The sequence below is a fragment of the Hibiscus syriacus genome, unplaced genomic scaffold (genome assembly GCF_006381635.1).
Source record: "Hibiscus syriacus cultivar Baekdansim isolate YM2019G1 unplaced genomic scaffold, ASM638163v2 tig00005939_pilon, whole genome shotgun sequence".
Lineage (NCBI taxonomy): Eukaryota > Viridiplantae > Streptophyta > Magnoliopsida > Malvales > Malvaceae > Hibiscus > Hibiscus syriacus.
This window is the reverse complement of record NW_024062073.1, coordinates 194,486-215,351: the sequence shown is the minus strand read 5'-3', so window position 1 is coordinate 215,351 and position 20,866 is coordinate 194,486. Positions and strand designations below refer to the sequence as shown.

The 20,866-nt window shown below is 33.4% G+C and overlaps 2 protein-coding genes and 1 pseudogene across 3 annotated transcripts; 1 reads left to right on the top strand and 2 right to left on the bottom strand.

The window, feature by feature from the left end:
- Positions 1-725: 725 nt before the first annotated feature.
- Positions 726-3,687, bottom strand: LOC120200352 (binding partner of ACD11 1-like). Its single transcript, XM_039201218.1, has 5 exons — positions 3,574-3,687; positions 2,900-3,003; positions 2,613-2,688; positions 1,522-1,602; positions 726-1,435 (listed from the first exon to the last, which is right to left on the bottom strand). Exons 1-5 carry the CDS (start codon positions 3,577-3,579, stop codon positions 890-892), a joined length of 813 nt encoding a protein of 270 aa, XP_039057149.1. The 5' UTR covers positions 3,580-3,687; the 3' UTR covers positions 726-889.
- A 1,222-nt stretch (positions 3,688-4,909) lies between these two features.
- On the top strand, positions 4,910-8,105 carry LOC120200298 (annotated as a pseudogene).
- Positions 8,106-10,855: 2,750 nt separating this feature from the next.
- LOC120200350 (heat stress transcription factor A-1b-like) lies at positions 10,856-14,455 on the bottom strand. 2 transcript variants are annotated; one of them, XM_039201217.1, is made up of 3 exons: positions 14,133-14,455; positions 11,543-12,129; positions 10,857-11,509 (listed from the first exon to the last, which is right to left on the bottom strand). In XM_039201217.1, exons 1-3 carry the CDS (start codon positions 14,376-14,378, stop codon positions 10,936-10,938), a joined length of 1,407 nt encoding a protein of 468 aa, XP_039057148.1. In that variant the 5' UTR covers positions 14,379-14,455; the 3' UTR covers positions 10,857-10,935. The 2 variants fall into 2 exon arrangements, with proteins under 2 accessions (XP_039057146.1, XP_039057148.1); XM_039201215.1 differs by having other exon boundaries at positions 10,856-12,129.
- Positions 14,456-20,866: the final 6,411 nt, after the last annotated feature.

The following is a 20,866-nucleotide window of genomic DNA, read 5'->3' as shown; positions in this document are numbered from 1 at the left end:
TTATAATCTTTTTCAACTATTGATAAGGTACACATATCTAACGGATACGATTGTTCTAACTCAAGACTTAAAGAGAAAAATAGCACTCTCTTTAACCACTGAGATTACTTCATAACGTTTTAGATGAGCAAGTACATTTGATTGGTTGTCGTCTTTATTTCCTCATATTTTCTTAGGTCATGGGTTTAAGGCACCAAGAGTATTTCCGTTCTTTTTCTTAAAGTTTTTCTTTCTCCTCTACGTAGGATTAGGAGTTAGGACTAAATTTAGGATAACATTTTAGATGTTGAACATATTACTTTCATGAACATTATTTCAGATTTTTGCTAGACGTATACAATGAATTTGCATCGCTCCAGCCAAAACCCAAACTTTTGCTGATATAATATCATATTTTAGAGAAACTAACCCAAATGGATGACCCAGTGAGCCAAATCTAGTTATTTTTCTTGTCCACATTGATACCTCTTTTTGTTTTATAATGTAGTAGATGTCTTCTTTATTTCATTATATCAATGTAAATAAAATATATTTACTAAATATAATAATATTTTAAAATATCAATATTATATTGTATAATAAATAATATTATTTAATATTTATAATAAATAATTTGTACAACATCATCTAAATATAAGAAAATAATTTTTAAAAACTATTAATTAAAAAAATGTAACTTTCCAAAATCCATTTTCAATTAAACTAATCAACCCATAACAAATAACTTGATGTTGAATTGTTTGCAATTTATTATTGTTTAAGTCAAAGTATACCAAACATATCAAACAACAAGCTACTCTACATTTTATGTTTTTTTTTTTAACTATTGTCCAAACCAGAAAGTTGCCCATACCTTCCCTGCTGCTGCTACTTACAAATCTTTTGCAAATTAAAGAATTAAACCTTGAGGGGATGAGGGGCGTCCGGCTTTGGGAGATTCAGACTCATCCATCCTTGCATATCCCTTTGATTTGTGCGCTTCTTCCTCCTCCGCCAACACCTTTTCCTTTGTCTTCTGTCCCACATCACCTGCAGCTTTAGCGACCCTGTTGAATGCACCGGTGACCCACGAGGTTCCGGTCAAGATATAACGATTCTTCATTATAGCGGAACCAGCGTTGCTGACTGTCTGCTCGGCGGCTGCAATAGCGGACTTGGTCTTCTCGGAAACCTGGAACTTCTGGTCCATTTCCCTGACTTTGTCATTCACCAAGGTAGTACCAACGCTAATTTTCTCGGTGAAACCGATCTTCTGGTCCAGAGATGCTACTTTGGCTGTGGCGGTTGATGTGAACTGATGCTTGTCATCGAATGCCTTTGCTTTGTTCACGGCATCTTTGCCGAGAATGAAGCCCTTGGCTAGCATGCCAGTTACGACATCCTCTGCCTTCTGGACAGCAGATTCACCCTGGCCAACATCTTTGTTCTGTGTTGCCTAAGGTAATCAAAATATTCATTCATGTTAAAATTGTCATTTCGTAAGTAAAGTCAAAGCAGATTGCTACAGGTTAGGAAAATTACAGGATTTGTGGTGGCAGTAGCAGGTGGCTTGTAATCAGGAGCCAGCTCTATTGTAACAGATTGATCTACAATTGTTGCCCCCTGAAAAAAAAACATGAATTCTCAATTCATAAGAATGAAATTTAAAATTTTGGTCCGATCAATGAAATTGGCGTTTAAGGGAGATAGCTCTTTTGTGGAAAAGCTAATTGAACTTTGAAATGCTACTACTTAACAATATGGCCATCAGACAGCCACTCACTTCTTCCCGCATCTTCCTCCCCATATAAGAAAAATGTAAAAACGACAAGGGATGAACAATATGATATATAAAAGGAAAGATTATGACATCTAGACATAAAAAGGGGGGAAAACTTGAAACTACGAGAGCAACTAAAAAATAAATTTGCATAAATGAGTAACTGAGTCAAAGCTATATAATACATTAATTGTTCTTTCGCCACATGATGCACAATGGGAAATATGAATGTTGTTTTGTGAAATCAAGTAATTGGTCACAAGTTGGAACAACACATACAAAACATAGTTATTAAAGACCATCCATATATGGAACTAGACTAGGTCATTTCCTTGACATTAAATTATAAATTTAAATCAATTACCCTAAAACAAAGGATAGAATAAATTCAAAATATAAATCCAAATACTTTTAGTCAAATGCATGCACGGATTTCAGTTACATATGCTGTCGGTAAACCTACCACAAAGGGAGATATCCAACTGGTAATGCATTAAAGTATTTACTTTCAAAAGCATATCGTATATAAGATTCCAGAAGGGAATTATAAACATTTCATTCCTTGTTTTTGGATACTTGATTTATTTCAATATCCATGGAAAGCAGAGAGCTAATGCTTATGAAGTTTACCAGCTTTACATATTTCACTACACAATAGAAATTGAACTCATATCATATAAATATCTACCACATTATGTAACAAATATATACATTTAATCATCATACATATCAGACAGACCATTTTCCTTCTGACCATAGAATAAAATCTAATTATCGGATGCATGTCTGAAAAGGTGCAAATGATTAAGATAATTGATACAAAAAGCTCAAAAGAAATGGGATAAGTGCATACTGAAAGAAGAACAGCAGTCTCTGCTCCCTGTGGTTCCTTGAAAGTAACATATGCAACTTGTGACCGCTCATTATCGCTGAAAGGGGGGGGGGGAATGGAAGCAATAAGAAACCTAGACCAGATAATTTTTGCAGAATTTCAAAACATCACTATACTGGTACATCTACATGATTAGAAGTAGTAGCTTAAACAACTATCATAACTTCATACAGTAGAGAAGAGCCTTAAAATAAAATAAAAAATAGAAAATAAAATATAAGCTTAAATATCTAATGGTAATCACTAACCTACGCATTTCGACATATTCAATGTCACCAGAGAACGAAAAGAACTCCTTAATATCTTGCTCAGATGCACCCAAGGAAACGTTGCGTACTTTCACGGATTGGATCTGTCAAAAAAAAAAAGCAAGGAATCCAACCCAAAATAGACAAAAAGCATATTCAATCCAACATTATTACACCCATTACTAAGAAAACATCTCAAATGATTTTAGGCTGAATACAAAACAAAATTTTCATTAGATTTTATCATCATAAAAGCTAGTATCATAGATAATAATCACAAAAGCTCGTGTCCAAACATACAGAGTATCCAATATTATCAAATTAAATTCTGCACTTCTTGTTTTTAACTTTTCCTCTAAAGTAAGCATTACTAGAGCAATACTTAACATAAGAAATTGCCAATTAGCGCAGAAAATGGAATCAACCAGATCCAAAGGTAGAATCGCATACAAATCCAGAGAAAGTTCAACCAAATCCTCTAAAGTTTCATAACTTTTCGTATGAAATTGAAAATTAAAATATTTTTTTAAATTACGAACTAGATAGCAGATATATATGTTAAGACACAGAACAAGGATATGTTAGATCTTGAAGGTGAAACTGAAATGGAAAATTATAAAAACTTTTCTCACCAACCAAACAAGATACTTAAAAAAATTAAAAATTGCACTAACCGCCATTCAGTCCCGTTTCTAGCGAAATAGATCGAATCTTTCTTCAGCGAAAAAAATGTTTTGCCTTTGCTTTGTGGTCTAACAAAATTTAAAGGAATGGGAAATTTCAGGCGAAAATGGGGGGGGGGGGGGTTGATAGATATCCTCTGCGGAGATCCTTAATTCCTTATTATGGATCTATTCCTCTTATGCTAATAGTAATAGGATAAAGTACATAAATGGTCCCTAACTATGGGATATTATTTTTACGACTTCTCCAACAATTAAAAATTATAAAACAGTCTTCTAATTATAAAGTATTGATTTGTTGAGTCCCTTGGATATTAAAAGTTATAAAATGATGTTTCAAAACTATCATTTTCTGTTAAAAAAATTATAGTCATTTGAAATAGATGTTAACATGTTAACTGAGATATGATAAAATTTGATCTCATAACTATTTGATATGTATTTTATGGATCGACTCTTCGTTTACATTATGTCGTCAAAGTAGCTTTAGCGCTTGAAAGCAACGATAGTCGACAATGCCAATAGATATCATTAAAATATGATTTTATTGTATCTTATCAGTAGATTAACCTTCAACTCATACTACTGCCAATTTTTTAACAGAAAATGACGCGTTTAGAATATATAAATAGTTTATTAACCATTTTATAACGTTTAATAGTCATAATACTCAATAAAACAATATCATATACCCCAATAACCATTTTATAACTTCTAATAGTCAAATAATTTAACAAAGTAACATCAGATAATCAATGTTTATATAACAAATAAAAAGTACCTAAAGTATACTATTTTTTTCACTTAAGTACCTAAAGCATTTTTTGACCAAAATAAATACATAAAGTTATCTTTTTGGTCAAATAGGTACCTAAAGTATTTTTTTTGGAAAAAATAGGTATCTAAAGTATTTAATTTTTTATTTAAGTACCTAAAATATTATTTACTTAATGTCACATGTCAACGTTTTTAGAACAGATGAAAAAATATGAATAGTTTAGATATTAATTTTAAGATAAAATACTTTTTGTATATATTTTAATAAAAAAAATAATTTTAAATACTTATTTTAATCAAAAACATACTTTATCTACTTAAAATAAAAAATAAACATATTTTAAATACTCATTTATGATATAAATCTAAAATCAATAATCATTTGTATAATTTACTCATAGTAATAGCACCTTAACCAAATAATGTTTTCTAATGGCAGCGTGGAGGGTATGATTGGAATATTGGTGAAAGTAATGTAAAGATGTAGATAGATCCGGGTGTAGAGGATTTGAAGAGGCGGGGGGGCGTTGACGTGTAAAGGGACGTGGTCATGAAGTTTTCATTTTGGGAGGTTCAGTCATCTCGGTTTTCTCGAGGTTAAATATATACCGTACCAGTTAAGTAATTTCAATGTAATAAATAAATAATAATTAAGAAAGTGCTGGATGTAATAAAATATATTTATTATTTTAATAATTATAGTTCATTTAATGAGTAAGAATTTTGATTTTCTTAAATACGAGCTAAAGTACAAAAATATCAATAGATTATAAGATATTGTTTTATTAAGTTTTTTTATTTTTAAAAGTTATAAATAGTCCTCTGATTATAATATGTTAATTTATTAAGTTTATTGGCTATTAAAAGTTACAAAATGATCTCTTAATTATTTATTATGTTTCAAACTCGTAATTTTTCGTTCAAAAAAATTGACGGTATTATAGACTTAAAATAGACTGTATAGTTATGGAGCAAAAATGTGTTTGGCTCTTGGTTTTTTAAGCTTATTTCAAGACTGAAATTAAAGAACATAAATTTTGACCTCCTTTCGGGATATTTGAACTTCTGTTATATAATAGCGTAATTTTTAGCCATATACAACAAACAAATAATCGGTCCTTAGTTCTTTTTGTTATCATTGTCAGGCTTTAAACAAGGCTACATATTGGGCAGCTGGTCAAAGAGACTTCAGCTAAACTAAGGGAAGCAAGTGAAGCTGATCAAGATGCAGAAGTTAGTGCAAGTTATTCTGCTTTTTGTTTAAATATGTTGGTGAAAAAAATTATGGCATGCAGATGCAACATGCAAGCCAGTCTTTTTTTGGGGCTGCGGTGCGGGGGGGGGGGGGGGGGGGGGGGTTCAAAGACACTTCTATTGTGTGTTTAGCCTCTCGTGAGCACTTCATTTCACCCTTTGGTGACACGAGTTTCCTTGTTCCCCTTCTTTCTCTGCTTATGATTTTGTCCTCACATCTTTTGACTAGATTGGTTTTTGGAAATGTTTTTTTACTCCCTCCTATGTTTTTTGCTCTCATTTTATAGCTTGTGTTAGAATGAGGGTGGTGGTCTAGATTTCTCACCAGAGTTTTTATTTTGTTAAACTGCAGCCCTTAAAAAAAATTGCTGATGCTAAGCTTGCGAAAGATTTTCAAGCAGCTCTTAAAGACTTTCAAAAGGCTCAAAGGCTTGCAGCTGAGAGGGAGACAGCATATACATCTTCTGTTCCCAAAGAAGCTCTTCCTTCCAGGTACTATCACCGAAATTGCTCTTATGTGCACACAGCTGCATAAATGCACATTTTCTGATGCTTGTAAAGATGGTCATTCATTTCTGAATCAGTCAATACTCGATATACACATGCATGTGTGCATGTTCAATGTGTTTGCCTATTGTTTGTGCCCTGGCTCTAGGTACAAACATCTTGTCTTTTTTTATGGAGTGGAAAGTTAAGCAACCTTTTTATGGGGTTTCAAATTGCATTTTGAACACATATAACAACAATAAAATGTAAAGATTCAAGCATATTACTTTCAAGAGTACTGAGAAATGACTTAGAAACGTTTCTAGTAACCATTTTATAGTCTTTCAATTGCTGTTGAAGGATATGAAAGATGAAATTGGAATGTAATATGGTGTGACTCGCAAGAGGTGTTGATATTACATTTGGTGTCCTGCAAGCTTCTTTGAGCTACTTTTAGATGGTACAGGGTTGACCATACTGTGTAATTTAATTACTGCCTAGCTGTTATCATTTCTACAAGACTGTTGTGTTACATCTTTTATTGAGTTATGATGCCTATGAGGTGGAGAAGAATTCATCTAAAAGTCTAGAACACCAACAGCTTGTGGTTACAAAAAGGTGAGCTTTATGCACATAGTATGTCGATGCTATAACCTACTTTTATTACGCTTACTTTTGTGCAATGGCTTTCTGGATTTTACTTGATGTTTTTCTATTGGTGTGGTTGAGAAGCTCGAGTATCGTGATGGCATAACCTTATTATTTTCAGCTTCTTGCTTGAAAAAAAATGTTTTCTCCATTGCGCCCTGCAATTCATTCTTTTGAAGTGGCAACTTTATCCTCCCTTTATATTATAGAAGCTTTGACCAATTGAGAAATTCTTTAGCTTAACTCTGTGAATGATGTTGATGTTTCTCAAGAAATCCTATTTGATGGTTTCTAATCCCAGAATTGTTTAGATAGATATCTACTTCTGTTCTTGCCGATTCTAGAAGCTTATCTGTCACTTCCCAAACTGATCAGCCTTACCTATGTTTATAAAAGTTGCTAATGTATGAGACTCGTTTTAATGGTTTCTTGAGCATCTTGGGCGAAACTATTGCACTGGATTTCTCCAGTAGCATTCTTGGAGGCTTTAAATGATGGGAGCCTGACTCCAAATATTTTCTCTTTTTTATTCATGTGATTTGCGTACTTTGTTGGTGTATCAAGCATTCAAGGGGCAAAGCTATTTTCTTATCTTCTTTCTCTTTTCTCTTCATTTTTCATCAATCGGCTTTCTTGAGCTTCCATATTGAGAAAAAAGATATATTCACAACCTTTGTAATTTGCTTTCCTGGAAATGTTTATAACTGTCTTCTTTTTCCCCCCTGCTAACAGACAAGAAGTTGTACTGTTGGAAAATGAAATCACATTTAATGAAGATATTATTGAAGAGCGAGAACAGGGGATCAAAGAAGTTCAGCAACAGATAAGTGAAGTGAACGAGATCTTCAAAGATCTAGCAGTTTTGGTCCATGAGCAAGGAGCCATGATTGGTAAAACTCGTGTCCTTAATATACTTTGGTTCGAATAGTTCTCTTTCTCGCTCAGTATTCCCCAAGCTTTGCCTGCTAACTTCCCAAGCTGTTGTAATTTTATCGCAGATGACATTGGTTCGAACATTGAGAATTCCCATGCAGCAACTGTTCAAGCTACTTCACATCTTAAAAGGCATCCAAGATCCAGAGAGCAAATTCGTCAACAGTAAGCTCGATGTATCCAAATCATTTTCCCACAACTCTCTTCCAATATTGATAATTTGTTTGCATGTTTGAAGCAAATCTGTGACATTAAAGATAAAACACGATTATACCACAACCTTTTTCTTGCAGAGGTGTTTGCTGGTGTTAATCTTTGGGATCATCCTCCTTATTTTCATCATAGTTGTTGTAGCATAAGCTACATATTCGGCATCTCGAGCTTAAAAGTTGTCCGAAGCAGTGTGATGAACACATTCGGTTGGTGTACTATCCGAACTATACGTATGACATGCTGGAAGTAAGATCATTCATGGAGGTTCTTAGTTTGCAGCAAAGCATGTAAAATAGATTTCTCCGTTTGCCTGGTTTAATAAAAAATTCGAAGTGAATATGTATATTCGAATGTTTGTTTGTTTCGGGGTGATGGTGTTATCCATAGTTATACTTTTCGAAGGTGTGGCAAAAACGACTCCCATTAGTTGTAATTTTTGTTCACTTATCTCTTGTTTTTAATAAGGTTTTGCTGTCGAGATAAAAGGGTATTAGCCATGGTATGCAGATTTTGTTCTCAGAAAGCACAAAATGGAACTCATTTTTCAGTGGATTCAAAGCATCTCATCTAGTTTGTGTATGCCTCACGTCATGATATAAGAATGGCTCAAGCATCTACACTAATTATTTGGATATTGATTGGTTTATAAGTTACCTCATGCTTACAAGAGTTGGGTTGGGACCCTCATTGTCGATTACTATAATTATAATTATTTTGTTCTTGATGATAATTTAAACCACTCTATTGAATTATGGGTAAAGTTTATTAATGGTCCTCTAACTATAAGATATTTTTTTGACGAGTTTACCAACAATGATTTTTAGCAGGGGAGGAAAAGAGTGTTCAAATTTTTTTATTCATAAATAAACAGTAGCCAACTTATCAAAGATCTAACGCCCCAACTATTTAAAATTATAAATTAAGATTACAAAATGATCATCGATTGTCATTGTTTTGTTAAGTTTTTAGACTATTAGAAGTTATAAAATGGTCACTTAACTATTTATATGTTTCAAAATTGTCATTTTTTTGTTGAAAATTTGACGATTTTATGAGTTGGATGTTAAACTGTTGATTGAGATATGATAAAAAAATTATATTTTAATGATGTCTATTGTCATCGATGTTGTTTTAAGTATGGACTTGATGACATAATGTTTCAAGCACTAGTTCGACGATATAATGTAAATGGAAAATCGATTCAAAAAATATAGCTCAAATAGTTATAGGATCATATTTTATCATATTTTAGTCAACATGTTAACGTTCATCTCAAATGATTATTAATTTTTTAACAAAAAAAGACAGTTTGAAATATATAAATAATTGGGTGACCATTTTATAATTTTTAACATTTGGATGATTCAACAAAACAATATACTATAATCGAAAATCATTTTGTAACTTTTAATAGTTGAGGAACTTAACAAAATAACGTCTTATTTACGGGACCATTTGTTTACTTTACCCTTGAATTAATTTGAGTTAAATAATTATCATATAAATTTATTATTATTATTATTGTTTTTCTAGACTAAAAAATAGAAGTAGACTATGATATATGATAACACAAAAAACAATAGAAAAATAAATAAACAATTATTGAATCCAAAAAAATTGGCATAAAGTAAAAGAATACTTCTAACATTTAATTAAATAATTATTTTAGTTTTATTTTTTTAGAATATTTTGACCTTTAACATTTTATTTTAAGGGTAAAAAAAACCCTAATGTTTAATTAATCTGTCATCTGAACTCTTATTTTCTAAAAGAGAACTTTGACCCCTAAAACGTTCGACTAAATAGTCATTTTGTCTCTTATTCTCTTTTTAGGAACATTTTGACTCCTAATATTTAATTTTAAAATAAAATGACTTATTTTTTAGCGTTAATCATTTATTGACTGCTGATTTTCATCAATGTAATATTTTTTTTGTTCCAATATAACATTATCGATCAAAATACTCTAAAAAATTTAATCGAACTTTTTTTTAGATTTTTAGACATTATACGAAAGTGATTCTGGTGACAGAAATTGATATATTTCTGTTGAATGATTTAAACTCAACCACAATAAATATATCACGAAACTACTTTATAATGAACGGAGGGGCATGGGATTAGGGTTTGGGTCAACAGCCCCATCACCTTCTCTACTTTCCTCGAGATCTGCATATCTTATGCTTGTATTTGCGTGTATATTTGGTTCGGTTCGATTTTTTTACTAAAATATAAATCAAACTATAATTTTACACTGAAACCGAAATTTAATGTCCACCAAAAGTTAATGTAACTGGACATACATTTGCTTGGTCAGTGAGAGTTAGAAATTTATTGATATATTTTTATGGTTATATGTTACAAGTTGTGTGAAATAATGGCAAACAAAAGAGATTAGATGAATTTTGTTTCCTTCAATTTTTATGTGAACAGACAGATTTATAAAATTTTCTTTTATTAGTATAATATTTTGATATATAATTTATATTAATGAAAATACTAAAATATTTTGATTAGTATATAAAATTTATTTTAAAATGCCCCCCCCCAACACAAAAGTGCTTGTTATGCCTTAGATAGGGAGAGTATGATGTTCTCACTGGATGCAAGAAAAGGAAGCAATACCCAAATATTCTTTTGTGATTTGCATTTCAAGTGAATCTACATTCTAAAATTCATCATGGCTAAAAGAGGTATTCCATAACATATGCATATATTTGTACTATCGCCCATGTTTCATTGGATATCATATTGTTATGCTATTAGTAAAATAGCATTGAAGATAACTCCTTTTAGCAACAAAAGTTTCTCGTTAAACAAAATATTTTCTTGCCAGCTTCGTGGATCATCATCATTAACCCCTGCAAAAACCATTAAATAAATTGAGTACTATGTATAGCACTCTAGGTCATAGCTAAATATGGTAGATAGTTTGCTTGAAGATTTACCTCACAACAGCAAGAAAAACATTTACACAATTTCTAGGCCATCAACACCTCTGGCTATTTGACGTAAGAAGGCCCATTTGCTCCGTAAGAGGATTCATATGTTGAATCCCATCCCATCCCATCCATTATCCTTCCCTAACAGTAATTCATGTTCACCAGTTGCACCATTTTCAGGAGGACTAGAGTTGATTTCATCTGTGTCCCCGCTGGGGGGACTTGTTGTAAGAAACTGTTCCCAGAAAACATCACTAATTGCCGGAAGCTTAGGGGTTCCATCCAGCAAGATGTCCATATCATGATCAGTAGAAAGCTCACCCGTTTCTATAGATTTTGCACAATCCAAAATGGCGGACATTGGATCAGCATACCCTGCATTCCCTCTCTCAGACCCTCCTCCCAAACTTGCATCAGTAAAGCCAATATTATTATCACTATCAGGCACAATCGCTTGCATCTGAGGGATGTTTGGAAAAACTGCATCTTTTTGTGATTTATGCAGAATTATATCCAATATTTTACCTACCTCAGTATGCTCACTAGCGTCAGGAAAACTTGATTCTGCTTGCAGATAAGATTGCCCAGAAGCTGGAGGAACTTCTGAAAGTGTCACTCCAGAAATCCGACTGGAGCAGCTGCCACTGTCTAGTGCATTGGAAGAAGGAATACCATCAATCATGAAAGCACCAGAGTTATCTATCGAAGGTTCCTGCCCAGGTGATGTGTTCATCTTCAATATCTGGTGCAGCATTGCCTTTGCTGCCTCATTAAGTGAAGGTTGAAACTTTACAATCTGCCCTTTGGGAGATATGGTGCCATTTTCACCAGTTAAGTTTTCCTCATCCTGCCTGGGGAGTCTCCTCTTTTTGTTTCCACCAGTAAGCTGCCTGTTGCTTTCATTCTGCTGTTGTACAAGCTGGTTTAAGAAACCTGGACTTCGCATGGCCTTAGCAAGAAAAGACATCATTTGCTGCTGTCTCTGCTCCATCACCTGTACACGCTGCCCTATAGCTTGCAACTGGTTATCTGTGGCTTGTTGCTGCTGTCTCAGCCTAACAAGTTCCTGCATAAGAACATTCTTGTCCCTCTTCAGCCTTTCAACCTCCTCTTCGAGTCCAAACATTCCTACCTCAATGCAAGCTCCAACTGTTGAGCTCTGGACTTGAGGTTGTTGATTAATATGGACATTAGTAGGTTTTCGCCTGTTGATAGTTTTCAGGAGTTGCTTCTGACCTCTTAGGAACCCCTCATTTGCAAATTCCCAACGGTCTGGGTCAACTTTTCTAAAACCCTAAAGGAAAAAAATTATGATGATCAACGACATGAGTAATCACATATATTTGCCAAACAGAATGTAGCAAGCCCACATATGCGTAAAGCAGGATTGAATTTTATTATCTAATTGAATCGCATATCGTCCATCTTGTTTGAGCTTCAATGCCTGACAACCATCAGTTAGTAATTACAAGCATATACTTAAACCTGCAGATAACAAACACAATTACAACTAGATGTGTTCTTCAGATCAAGAAAAAGAAAAGGTCAGAACAATTCAATACATAACATCCACCTTCTCAAATGAATTAATTTCAAATTGCAGCCCATGGGCTATGTGCTTACAAGTAATATTCTCCTAATTTCTCCATCAGGCTTTTGCTCAATTGTTGGATAAAATGCATTTTCAGTGTCAGAAGACATTGAAAAAAAAGAAGGAAAAGCTAATATGAGAAAATCGGGATATCAATTGTCAATTTAGCCAATCCCCTGAATTTATTATCTTTCTCAGAAAATCCTTAAACTTAATGTAAGCTTATGATCCTTAAACAAATGTAGTTAGGTCAAACATGGCAAGAACATAGAAAAAGAATAAACCTGGTCAAAAGCATGGAATATTAATACATCTCCAGAATTGATAGTATTTTAACTGAAAAACATCATTAAAGACATTTAGAATTTGTTCCAGAATCATGAAATCAATATGAAAAGCCATAAGGAAGAAAAGTAAAAGGCACCTCTGTTGCTGATCTGAGAGCAAAAACATCATAGATGAATAGCTAAAGTACTTTATATAATTCAAATTCAACAGAAAAGATTAGTACGAAATAACGGCAATAAGTAGGATAATTTTTTTTTATAGTAAAGTTGGTCAAAATATATATATGGCTAGTTGGCCACACATATGGGTGTATGCTTAATAGTACATTAACGGCAAATATAGTCATATACAAAATCAAGCTAGTAACTACTACAATAGGATTCCTGCAGCTATGAAGTTAGAATGTGAAACTAGAATTCATCACCATTACCACGGGGAAGGTAGATAGTAATAAGTTTAGTGCACTCAAGTCAGTAATGCTATGTGCAGCAATCACAACCAACTCAACCAATGTTATTGCTAAACAAAGATGGAATATAATCTCTCTTTCAAGAGAATAACTAAGTGTGAGGATGAACCAAGAGATGCTCACTACAAGAAGTCAAAAACCATTGAACTAGGCCGGGAGCTTTTATTTTCTTTTTCCCAGTTTTATTTTTTTTATAGGAATATGCATTCGATGGACTAAGTACCAAACAGTAAAACCTCCAAAGCAGCATTAGAAGTCAATACTTTTAGCCACAATCCTCATACTAAAATTTCCAAACTTAGCCCCAACAAACAGACAGATAAAGAGAGTTAAACAGTTTTTATTATTTGCATTTCATATCAATTCTTCCACGTTTATATTCCAGGGTAAACGGTTTTCAACCAAACATCCCTATACCATCGACAATTCTACATGATAATAGGAACTGCATCGATTATCAAATTTCGAAATGCACAAAGGAATAATTAAGTTTGTTGTTACTTATCCTATACAACATAACCAGCACATTGCGATTGAAATTCCCTTCGTATATTTTGACAAATCAACACCCCCGTTCAATTCAGCTTACACAATTACTATACCATAAATTCATGATCCAACAGCAATATGGGTTCTAAAATCTCTCCTCCAAGGCAACTCCATCATTAAAACTGTTCACAGTTAACGTAAATCTCATCAATACACACACAAAGCAATATAATAACAATAACCCAAATTCTCAAACATTCCAAAAAAAAACAGAGCATGAAAACTTAAACGAATCCAGAAACCCTTTAAACTTCAAAATCGTAATTCTACTCAAGGAATCACACCTTAATGGTCTTAGGATAACATGAGAACTAAAAAGCTAAAGACCAAATCAGCCTACATATTTTCAAAGAATTGCCATTCCAAAAAAAAAAAAACATAAAATCAAAGAAATACCCACATATGTATTGAGCTGTCTGACAAAGCTGGAGAAGTTATTATGCTTAAAATACTTGGGCAGAAGGTCCCTTGAAAACTCCGGTACTTTCCATACAACGAAACTGTTGTTACCACTACTCCACGAAATGACAGAGTTCGTGGATGGGTCATCCACCACATCGTAAGTTTTGCTCAGAAACGGCGGCACCGTGTTGCCGTTGGCGGCGGCGGTGTTCGCTGCTGAAATTGAATCGTGAAGAGAAGCCATTTGTTATCTTTTTAATTAAAAAAAAGAGAGAGGAATTAAAGAAGAACCGGAAAACAAGTATTCCAAAATAGTGGGTTTAAGATGAGAGAGAAAGGAAATGGGAATAGTGGCGTTTCAGGGTAGTTTTGATTTTATTGTTTGGATAAAGAGAAAACTGACTGACACGTAGCTGTTTTTGTAAACCCATATTCTAACTGTTTTCCCGCCACTCCTCCGGTCCGGAGCACTAAATAAGGGTTAACTTCATGTTTCATCATTTAAATTTGCGTTTTCTCAATTTCGCTCACTCATTTCAAAAAGTATAATATATGGTCACTTTTATTTTTATTTAATTAAGATGTGGTCACTACGAGTTAACTACCATTAACAGTTAACTTATTAGGTGACGTGGTATTTTAATATAATCACACATTTAGTCTATTTCATTAATATATATTCTCTCAATTTAGTCATAATTTTAATAAATTAAAATAAATTTAATCTTTTAATTGAATGATATTATGTGTCATTGGTGCCATGTGTCATCATTCGGTTAGATGACTAACTTTATTTTAATTTAATATATTTATTTCCCACCAATACTTTAAAAAGTTAATCCTCCAAGCACGTGGTACCAACGACACACGACACGACACATGATATATGTGACACATGGCATCATTCGATTGAAGGATTAAATTTATTTTAATTTATTAAAAGTATGACTAAATTGAGAGAATATATAAATAATATGGATCAAATGTATGATTATATCAAAATATTTAACTACAATTAATTAGTGTGACCACATATTAATTAAATAAAAACGAATGTGACCATATATTATGTTTTTGAAAATTGTGAGGAAGAGCGGACAAAACACAAACATAAGTAGGTGATCGACCATGTAGTTATTAGTTAACCCTGAATAATTTTATAAAAACTTAGATAAAGTACATATTTAGTATATAAACTATCACTTTTGTTCTCTTTTAATACCTAAACTTTCGGGGGTTTAAAATCGGACATAACGTTTATTTTTTGTTTTATTTGAGTATCCCGCCGTTAAAAATTTAGGTGCTAAAATGAAACAAAAATAATAATCTCAAATACCGAAAGCACAAACGATTCACCAACGATGTTGAACAAAAAAGAGATTTCTCCATAGCTTTCTTCTTTCTTCTTTTTTCTTCTTCTTCTTCATTTCCTCCCTTGTCTCCATAGCAAAGGTAAGTTTTCTAATTAGTTTTGTCTTGTTTTGGGTTAACTCGTGTACAGTAACAATGTTATTTTAATAAAAGTTTTAAATTTCCTTGGTTTTCGTTAAAAGTTTAAAGTTTGAAAAGTCAATGTGACACCTCAGACGTGTATCTGGGTCGGATACGGGTTGAGGGTGTTACATTTAATGGTATCAGAGCTACGGTTTAGTCGATTCTCGGCATAAACCGAAGTCTAGAGTGTCTTATAATGTGTACATGACAACAAAATAGTGAAAACTTCTGATCTGATATAATAGTAAGTGTGTTGTTTTGCTGATAGAATGATATGGGTATGTTTTATAGATGTCCGGACATGATAGTTCTCGAAGTCAAGCGGGAGATGATCGGTCCGCTGAAAGTAGTAATTCACATGCCCTAACCCGGCAAGGTGAAGAACAGGCACCTTCTAGAGTGCCTATAGTTGACCAAGATGTGTTCTTTAGAACATTAGATGTTGTATTGACGCGTTTCCAACCTCCTGCTACTTCAACTCCAAGAATGAATGTTGCAAAGGAGTTGAAGGGTTTAGAGGCTCCAGAGTTTAGGGGTGAAGTCGAAGAAGGTCTTGTTACAGCAGACCTTTGGCTTAATGATGTAAAGGTTATGTTAGAAGGACTTCACTGTTCTAATGTGGAGAAATTAGATGGAATGGTCTCCTTGCTTCGTGGGCAAGCTAGAATTTGGTGGACGAATGTTACTTTGAGATTGACAAGTGATCAAGTGACATGGTCTTTATTCTTAGAAGAATTTAAGCACAAGTATATAGGAGACCAGTTTATTCGGAAAATGAAGCAAGAATTCTTGAATCTGAAACAGATGAATCGCACAGTGTATGAGTACGAGTGCGAGTTTAATAAGTTAAGTCGTTTTGCGACTGAGTTGGTCCCAACAGAGAATGATGCGTGTGAGTGGTTTGTAGAGGGTTTGCGCCCGAGGTTGAAAGAAATGTTAATAGTGTTGAACTTGTCTTCGTTTCCAGAAATAGTAAATCGTGCTAAAGCTCTAGAAAGAGCTCAAAATGAAAGGTTTAGGGATCAAAGAATCCAACCCTCTAAAAAAATAGGGGCTTCATCGAGTTTTGCACCACCCAAGAGAGGTAGAGATACTGGTTTTCAGTCTCAGGCAAGGACTGGATCGGTGGCATCCTCCGTTAGAGAATCAAATCAGATAAGAACTAGACATACCCAATCAGTAGGGTCTGGTGATGGAAGAGCACAACAGAGACATTATCAGACTTGTGGAAGATATCACGGTGGGACGTGTAGAGGTAAATCTGGATCTTGTTTCCGATGTGGGGAACCAGGACATTTCATGAGAGATTGTCCATTGAGGACAGAAGAGCATGCACAGTTGGATCGATCTGCTTCTATGTCTCAAAGAGGAAGGGGTAGAGGAAGAGGAAGAGGCAGAAGTCAACCTGAATCCTCTACTCAACAGGAAATACGTTCTACTGCTCGAATGTATAATATTAATACCAATGAAGATTTTGATGATCCAGAGATAATAGCAGGTATTTTTCTATTGTACAGTAAATGCGTTATGATATTGGTTGATCCGAGTTGTATATATACATGAGTAGTGAATGGGTGAGAGAATTGAGAATGTAGATAAAAGTCAATTGTAGTAATATTAAAGTGACAAATTTAGTAAGGCACAGTGCTTAAGTAAATTAGATATGTTGGAGATGTTCCATTCAGATTTAGAGAATTGAATTCTTTGTTAACCTAATAGAGTTATTCTTCAAGGGATTGGAAGTAATATTGGAGATAGACTAGTTATATAGTTAGTATGCAAATGATAATTGTAAATTAGGAAGAGGTACAACTAATCAGCTTAGACGGATTGGAAATGTCAGTGTTGAAGGATATAGGTTATGAGGAAAAATATTAAAAGAGCAAATGATAGGAGTATGTTTTGGAAGAGTTTGGGGAATATATTTATATATATATATCTGTGATCAGTTTATAAGACAAAGATAAATGAAATGTTTGAATTTGAATCAAGAAAAAGGAAAAGGAAAGAAGGTTTAACAAGTTAAGGAAATAAAGGATGAGTTATTTTGATTAGAAAGAACATATATGTGGATGATTTGATGAAGGTTTACATTTTTGTTTAGAGAAGTGGGTTGAATAACAAAGGTAAGTTTTCTGATTAGTTTTGTCTTGTTTTGGGTTAACTCGTGTACAGTAACAATGTTATTTTAATAAAAGTTTTAAATTTCCTTGGTTTTCGTTAAAAGTTAAAAGTTTAAAAAGTCAATGTGACACCTCAGACGTGTATCCGGGTCGGATACGAGTTGAGGGTGTTACAAAAGTACACCACTCGTGTTCGTTGAACACGTTTTCGTTTGCGAATACTTTTTTAAACGATGTAATCTGACCAACTTTTTAAATGCAAAAGTATCATTGATCTAATTTTTTTATTTGGGTCAATAATCACTTTTTAAACTCGATTTTTTTAACTGAAAATGAAAAGTTTAGGATTGATTTTACGTTTCAAACGAGATTTAAGACCAAAATTTCCATAAACATTACCAAATGCATCTAAGTTTCTTCTCCATTACCGTCTAAATCTGACTTGAAACAACCGAGTTTCTGCCGGCTTCCTGAAAACATAACGCCAGTTTTCACTTTTGATAAAATATAAACTCCTAATTTCACTTCCACCTTGGGGTTGTAGCTGATATGGTAGAGCGCTCACTTCGCATGCGAGAGGGACGGGTTTTGATTCACCGCACCTCCATAGCTCGACTTCATTCTACAAGCTCAAAGCTAAACCAGAAACTAGAGTTGTTTATAGGGTCCGTTTCATTCTTTCAATTTTCATTTAAGGTATTTCCTTCCTCTTATGTTTCTGTTTATTATTTTGTTCTGTTCTTTCTGCAGCTGCATGATAAGAGAAGGATGATGAAGATGTCGTGATTTTATAGTACTTCCCGATTGTGCTATACGGAATGCCTACTGCAATTGTTGAATTGATCTGGAGTGCTCATTTTTCTGGGACGTATTCGGTTCAATCGGGTTATCATTGGCTCATGCCTCTTCACCAGACCCGTGGCTAGTTCCCCATCGTGGTTATTCTACACTCAGTTGCCTACTCTTTGCATTTACGGTTGGAGGGTGGCTCACGATGTCGAAACAATTTTTTTCTTAAAGGTGAAAATGTGAGATTTTGAAAACCACATTAATTTATCTTGTTCAATCGATATTTTTAAAAAACAGATGCGATTTTTAAAAACTCTCGTTTCGAAAATTCTGGATTTTCTTTACGATCGAAAAAATACGGTTTAAAGAGTCGCCACCAATCTTTGATTAGGGTGTGATTGGACACCCAAAAATATTTATTATTTTAAATAAAAATTAATTTTAATTAAAACAACAAGTTAAGGTCTGCGTTACCAAAATTCGAGTTCGGGAGTCGGTTACGTGCAGTGAATAATTAGCACCCCTACAACGCCCTAAAACGGTACCTAGTCGATTAATTAAGGTCTTTGCATTGAACTTTACAAATTCGAACTTAATTTGATTTTTGATCCCATAAAACAACGATGTAAATTTAAAAACATTCAAAAGCACTCAAACAAATTAAATTAACATTACCGAGTCGTTTTAGAAAGATAAAGAGTGTTCAATTATTTACAAATGTCGAGACCAGATCAAAGCTATAACAATCTTTTCTCGATAAATTTAAATAAACGAACACTTCTTTTTCTTTCGTTCCCAAATTTTAAGCGAAGAATCGATTTTTAGGTTTCACTTTCGGGATACACTTTTATTTTAAAATTATTAAAAGCGGACCTCAAATCAGTTATGACTGCCCACTTGAAACAATTTTAAATTAAAAGGGTATTACCCTTAATCCAATTATGTGATATGTCGAGTTATGCAAATGAGGCTATCATGTAAATTATGCAAAAAGTATGTCATGGCAAAATTAATTAAAAAACATTAAAAATATCATACAACGTGACATACAAAAAAAATTATATACGTATATTTTAATTACAAATTATAAACTACCTATTAACATACAATGTACAAATATGACTCAAATATAAAAACAAAAACATAACATGCTAAACTAAAAATTTAAAAAGCATATATACATAAATGTAGTGACTAAATTTGAAGAAATGTAAAATTCAGTATGCTACACAAATTCAGACCATTTTAACATTAGTAATTAAATTATACATAATATTTACATGTTATCATGAAAATATGAAAAAACAACATAATGACCTAAATGAATAAACACATAACTCTTAAGGCTAAAGTCATAGAATAGACAAAGTTCAAGTCATAGAACACTAATAATTACATTTCATATACTAAAATCAAAATAAAATCACAAATGTATGCATGACTAAACTGTAATCCTCAAAAGAAGCACGTCAAACAAATAAAATATCAAAGTAAGTGAATTCCAGGATTAAAATGAAACATGCAACAACATGAGGTTCAAATGTCTAAAACAACAAAAAATTAAATAAACTACTACTTGGGACTTAAATTAAATACGGGAAAAATATAGAGACACAATCAGAAACTCTAAAACCATGATTTAAGGATCAAAACGCAAGACTCTGAAAGTTCGGATGGCCCCTACAATGGATACCCACACGCAAAATGGACACCCCAGCTCCACTGAGCGCTGCCGTTTCATTAAGCCATTATGCATATAATTTCAAGTTTTAAAAAAACCTTAAATTCCTTTCCTCTTTCCAGTCGTAACCCCCATATTCTCAAACAACACCTCTCACCCATCTCCTTCATTTACAGCGACGTTCCTCCTCCTCTCTCTCTCTCGATGAACTCTAAACCAAACCTCAAAAGAGAGAAAGCAAGCTCGAAGATTGGTCAAGAACTCTGACGATGCGACCCTGACAACCAAGGTCTCCTCTCTCTCTCGATGAACTCTAAACCAAACCTCAAAAGAGAGAAAGCAAGCTCGAAGATTGGTCAAGAACTCCGACGATGCGACCCTGATAACCAAGGTAACGCTACCATTCCCTTTACACCATGTTACTTATGAAAACTCTATAAAACGAAAGGGGAAAATGAAATCTCTTGCTTTGCTATGATTTCTGTCTTAGAAAAGTAACAGTGAGAAAGAATGATTCTGCTCGTCACTTCTTGTTGATTCGACTGTGTAGTCGATTTTAAGATTAGCCATTTTTTTACAACGTTGATGGATGATTTCTTTCTTTTACTATTTTTGAAATGATGCAAACACACACAAAGAAGAACT

Excerpts from the sequence above, each read along its gene's own strand:
- LOC120200352 (XM_039201218.1), bottom strand. Across the intron at positions 2,689-2,899 it reads GAATATGTCGAAATGCGTAG|CGATAATGAGCGGTCACAAG; the intron begins GTTAGTGATTAC and ends CCCCCCTTTCAG. Across the intron at positions 1,436-1,521 it reads CTACTGCCACCACAAATCCT|GCAACACAGAACAAAGATGT; the intron begins GTAATTTTCCTA and ends TGATTACCTTAG.
- LOC120200350 (XM_039201215.1), bottom strand. The coding sequence starts at position 14,378 with ATGGCTTCTCTTCACGATTCAATTTCAGCAGCGAACACCGCCGCCGCC. Across the intron at positions 12,130-14,132 it reads TCAGACAGCTCAATACATAT|GGTTTTAGAAAAGTTGACCC; the intron begins GTGGGTATTTCT and ends TTTTTCCTTTAG.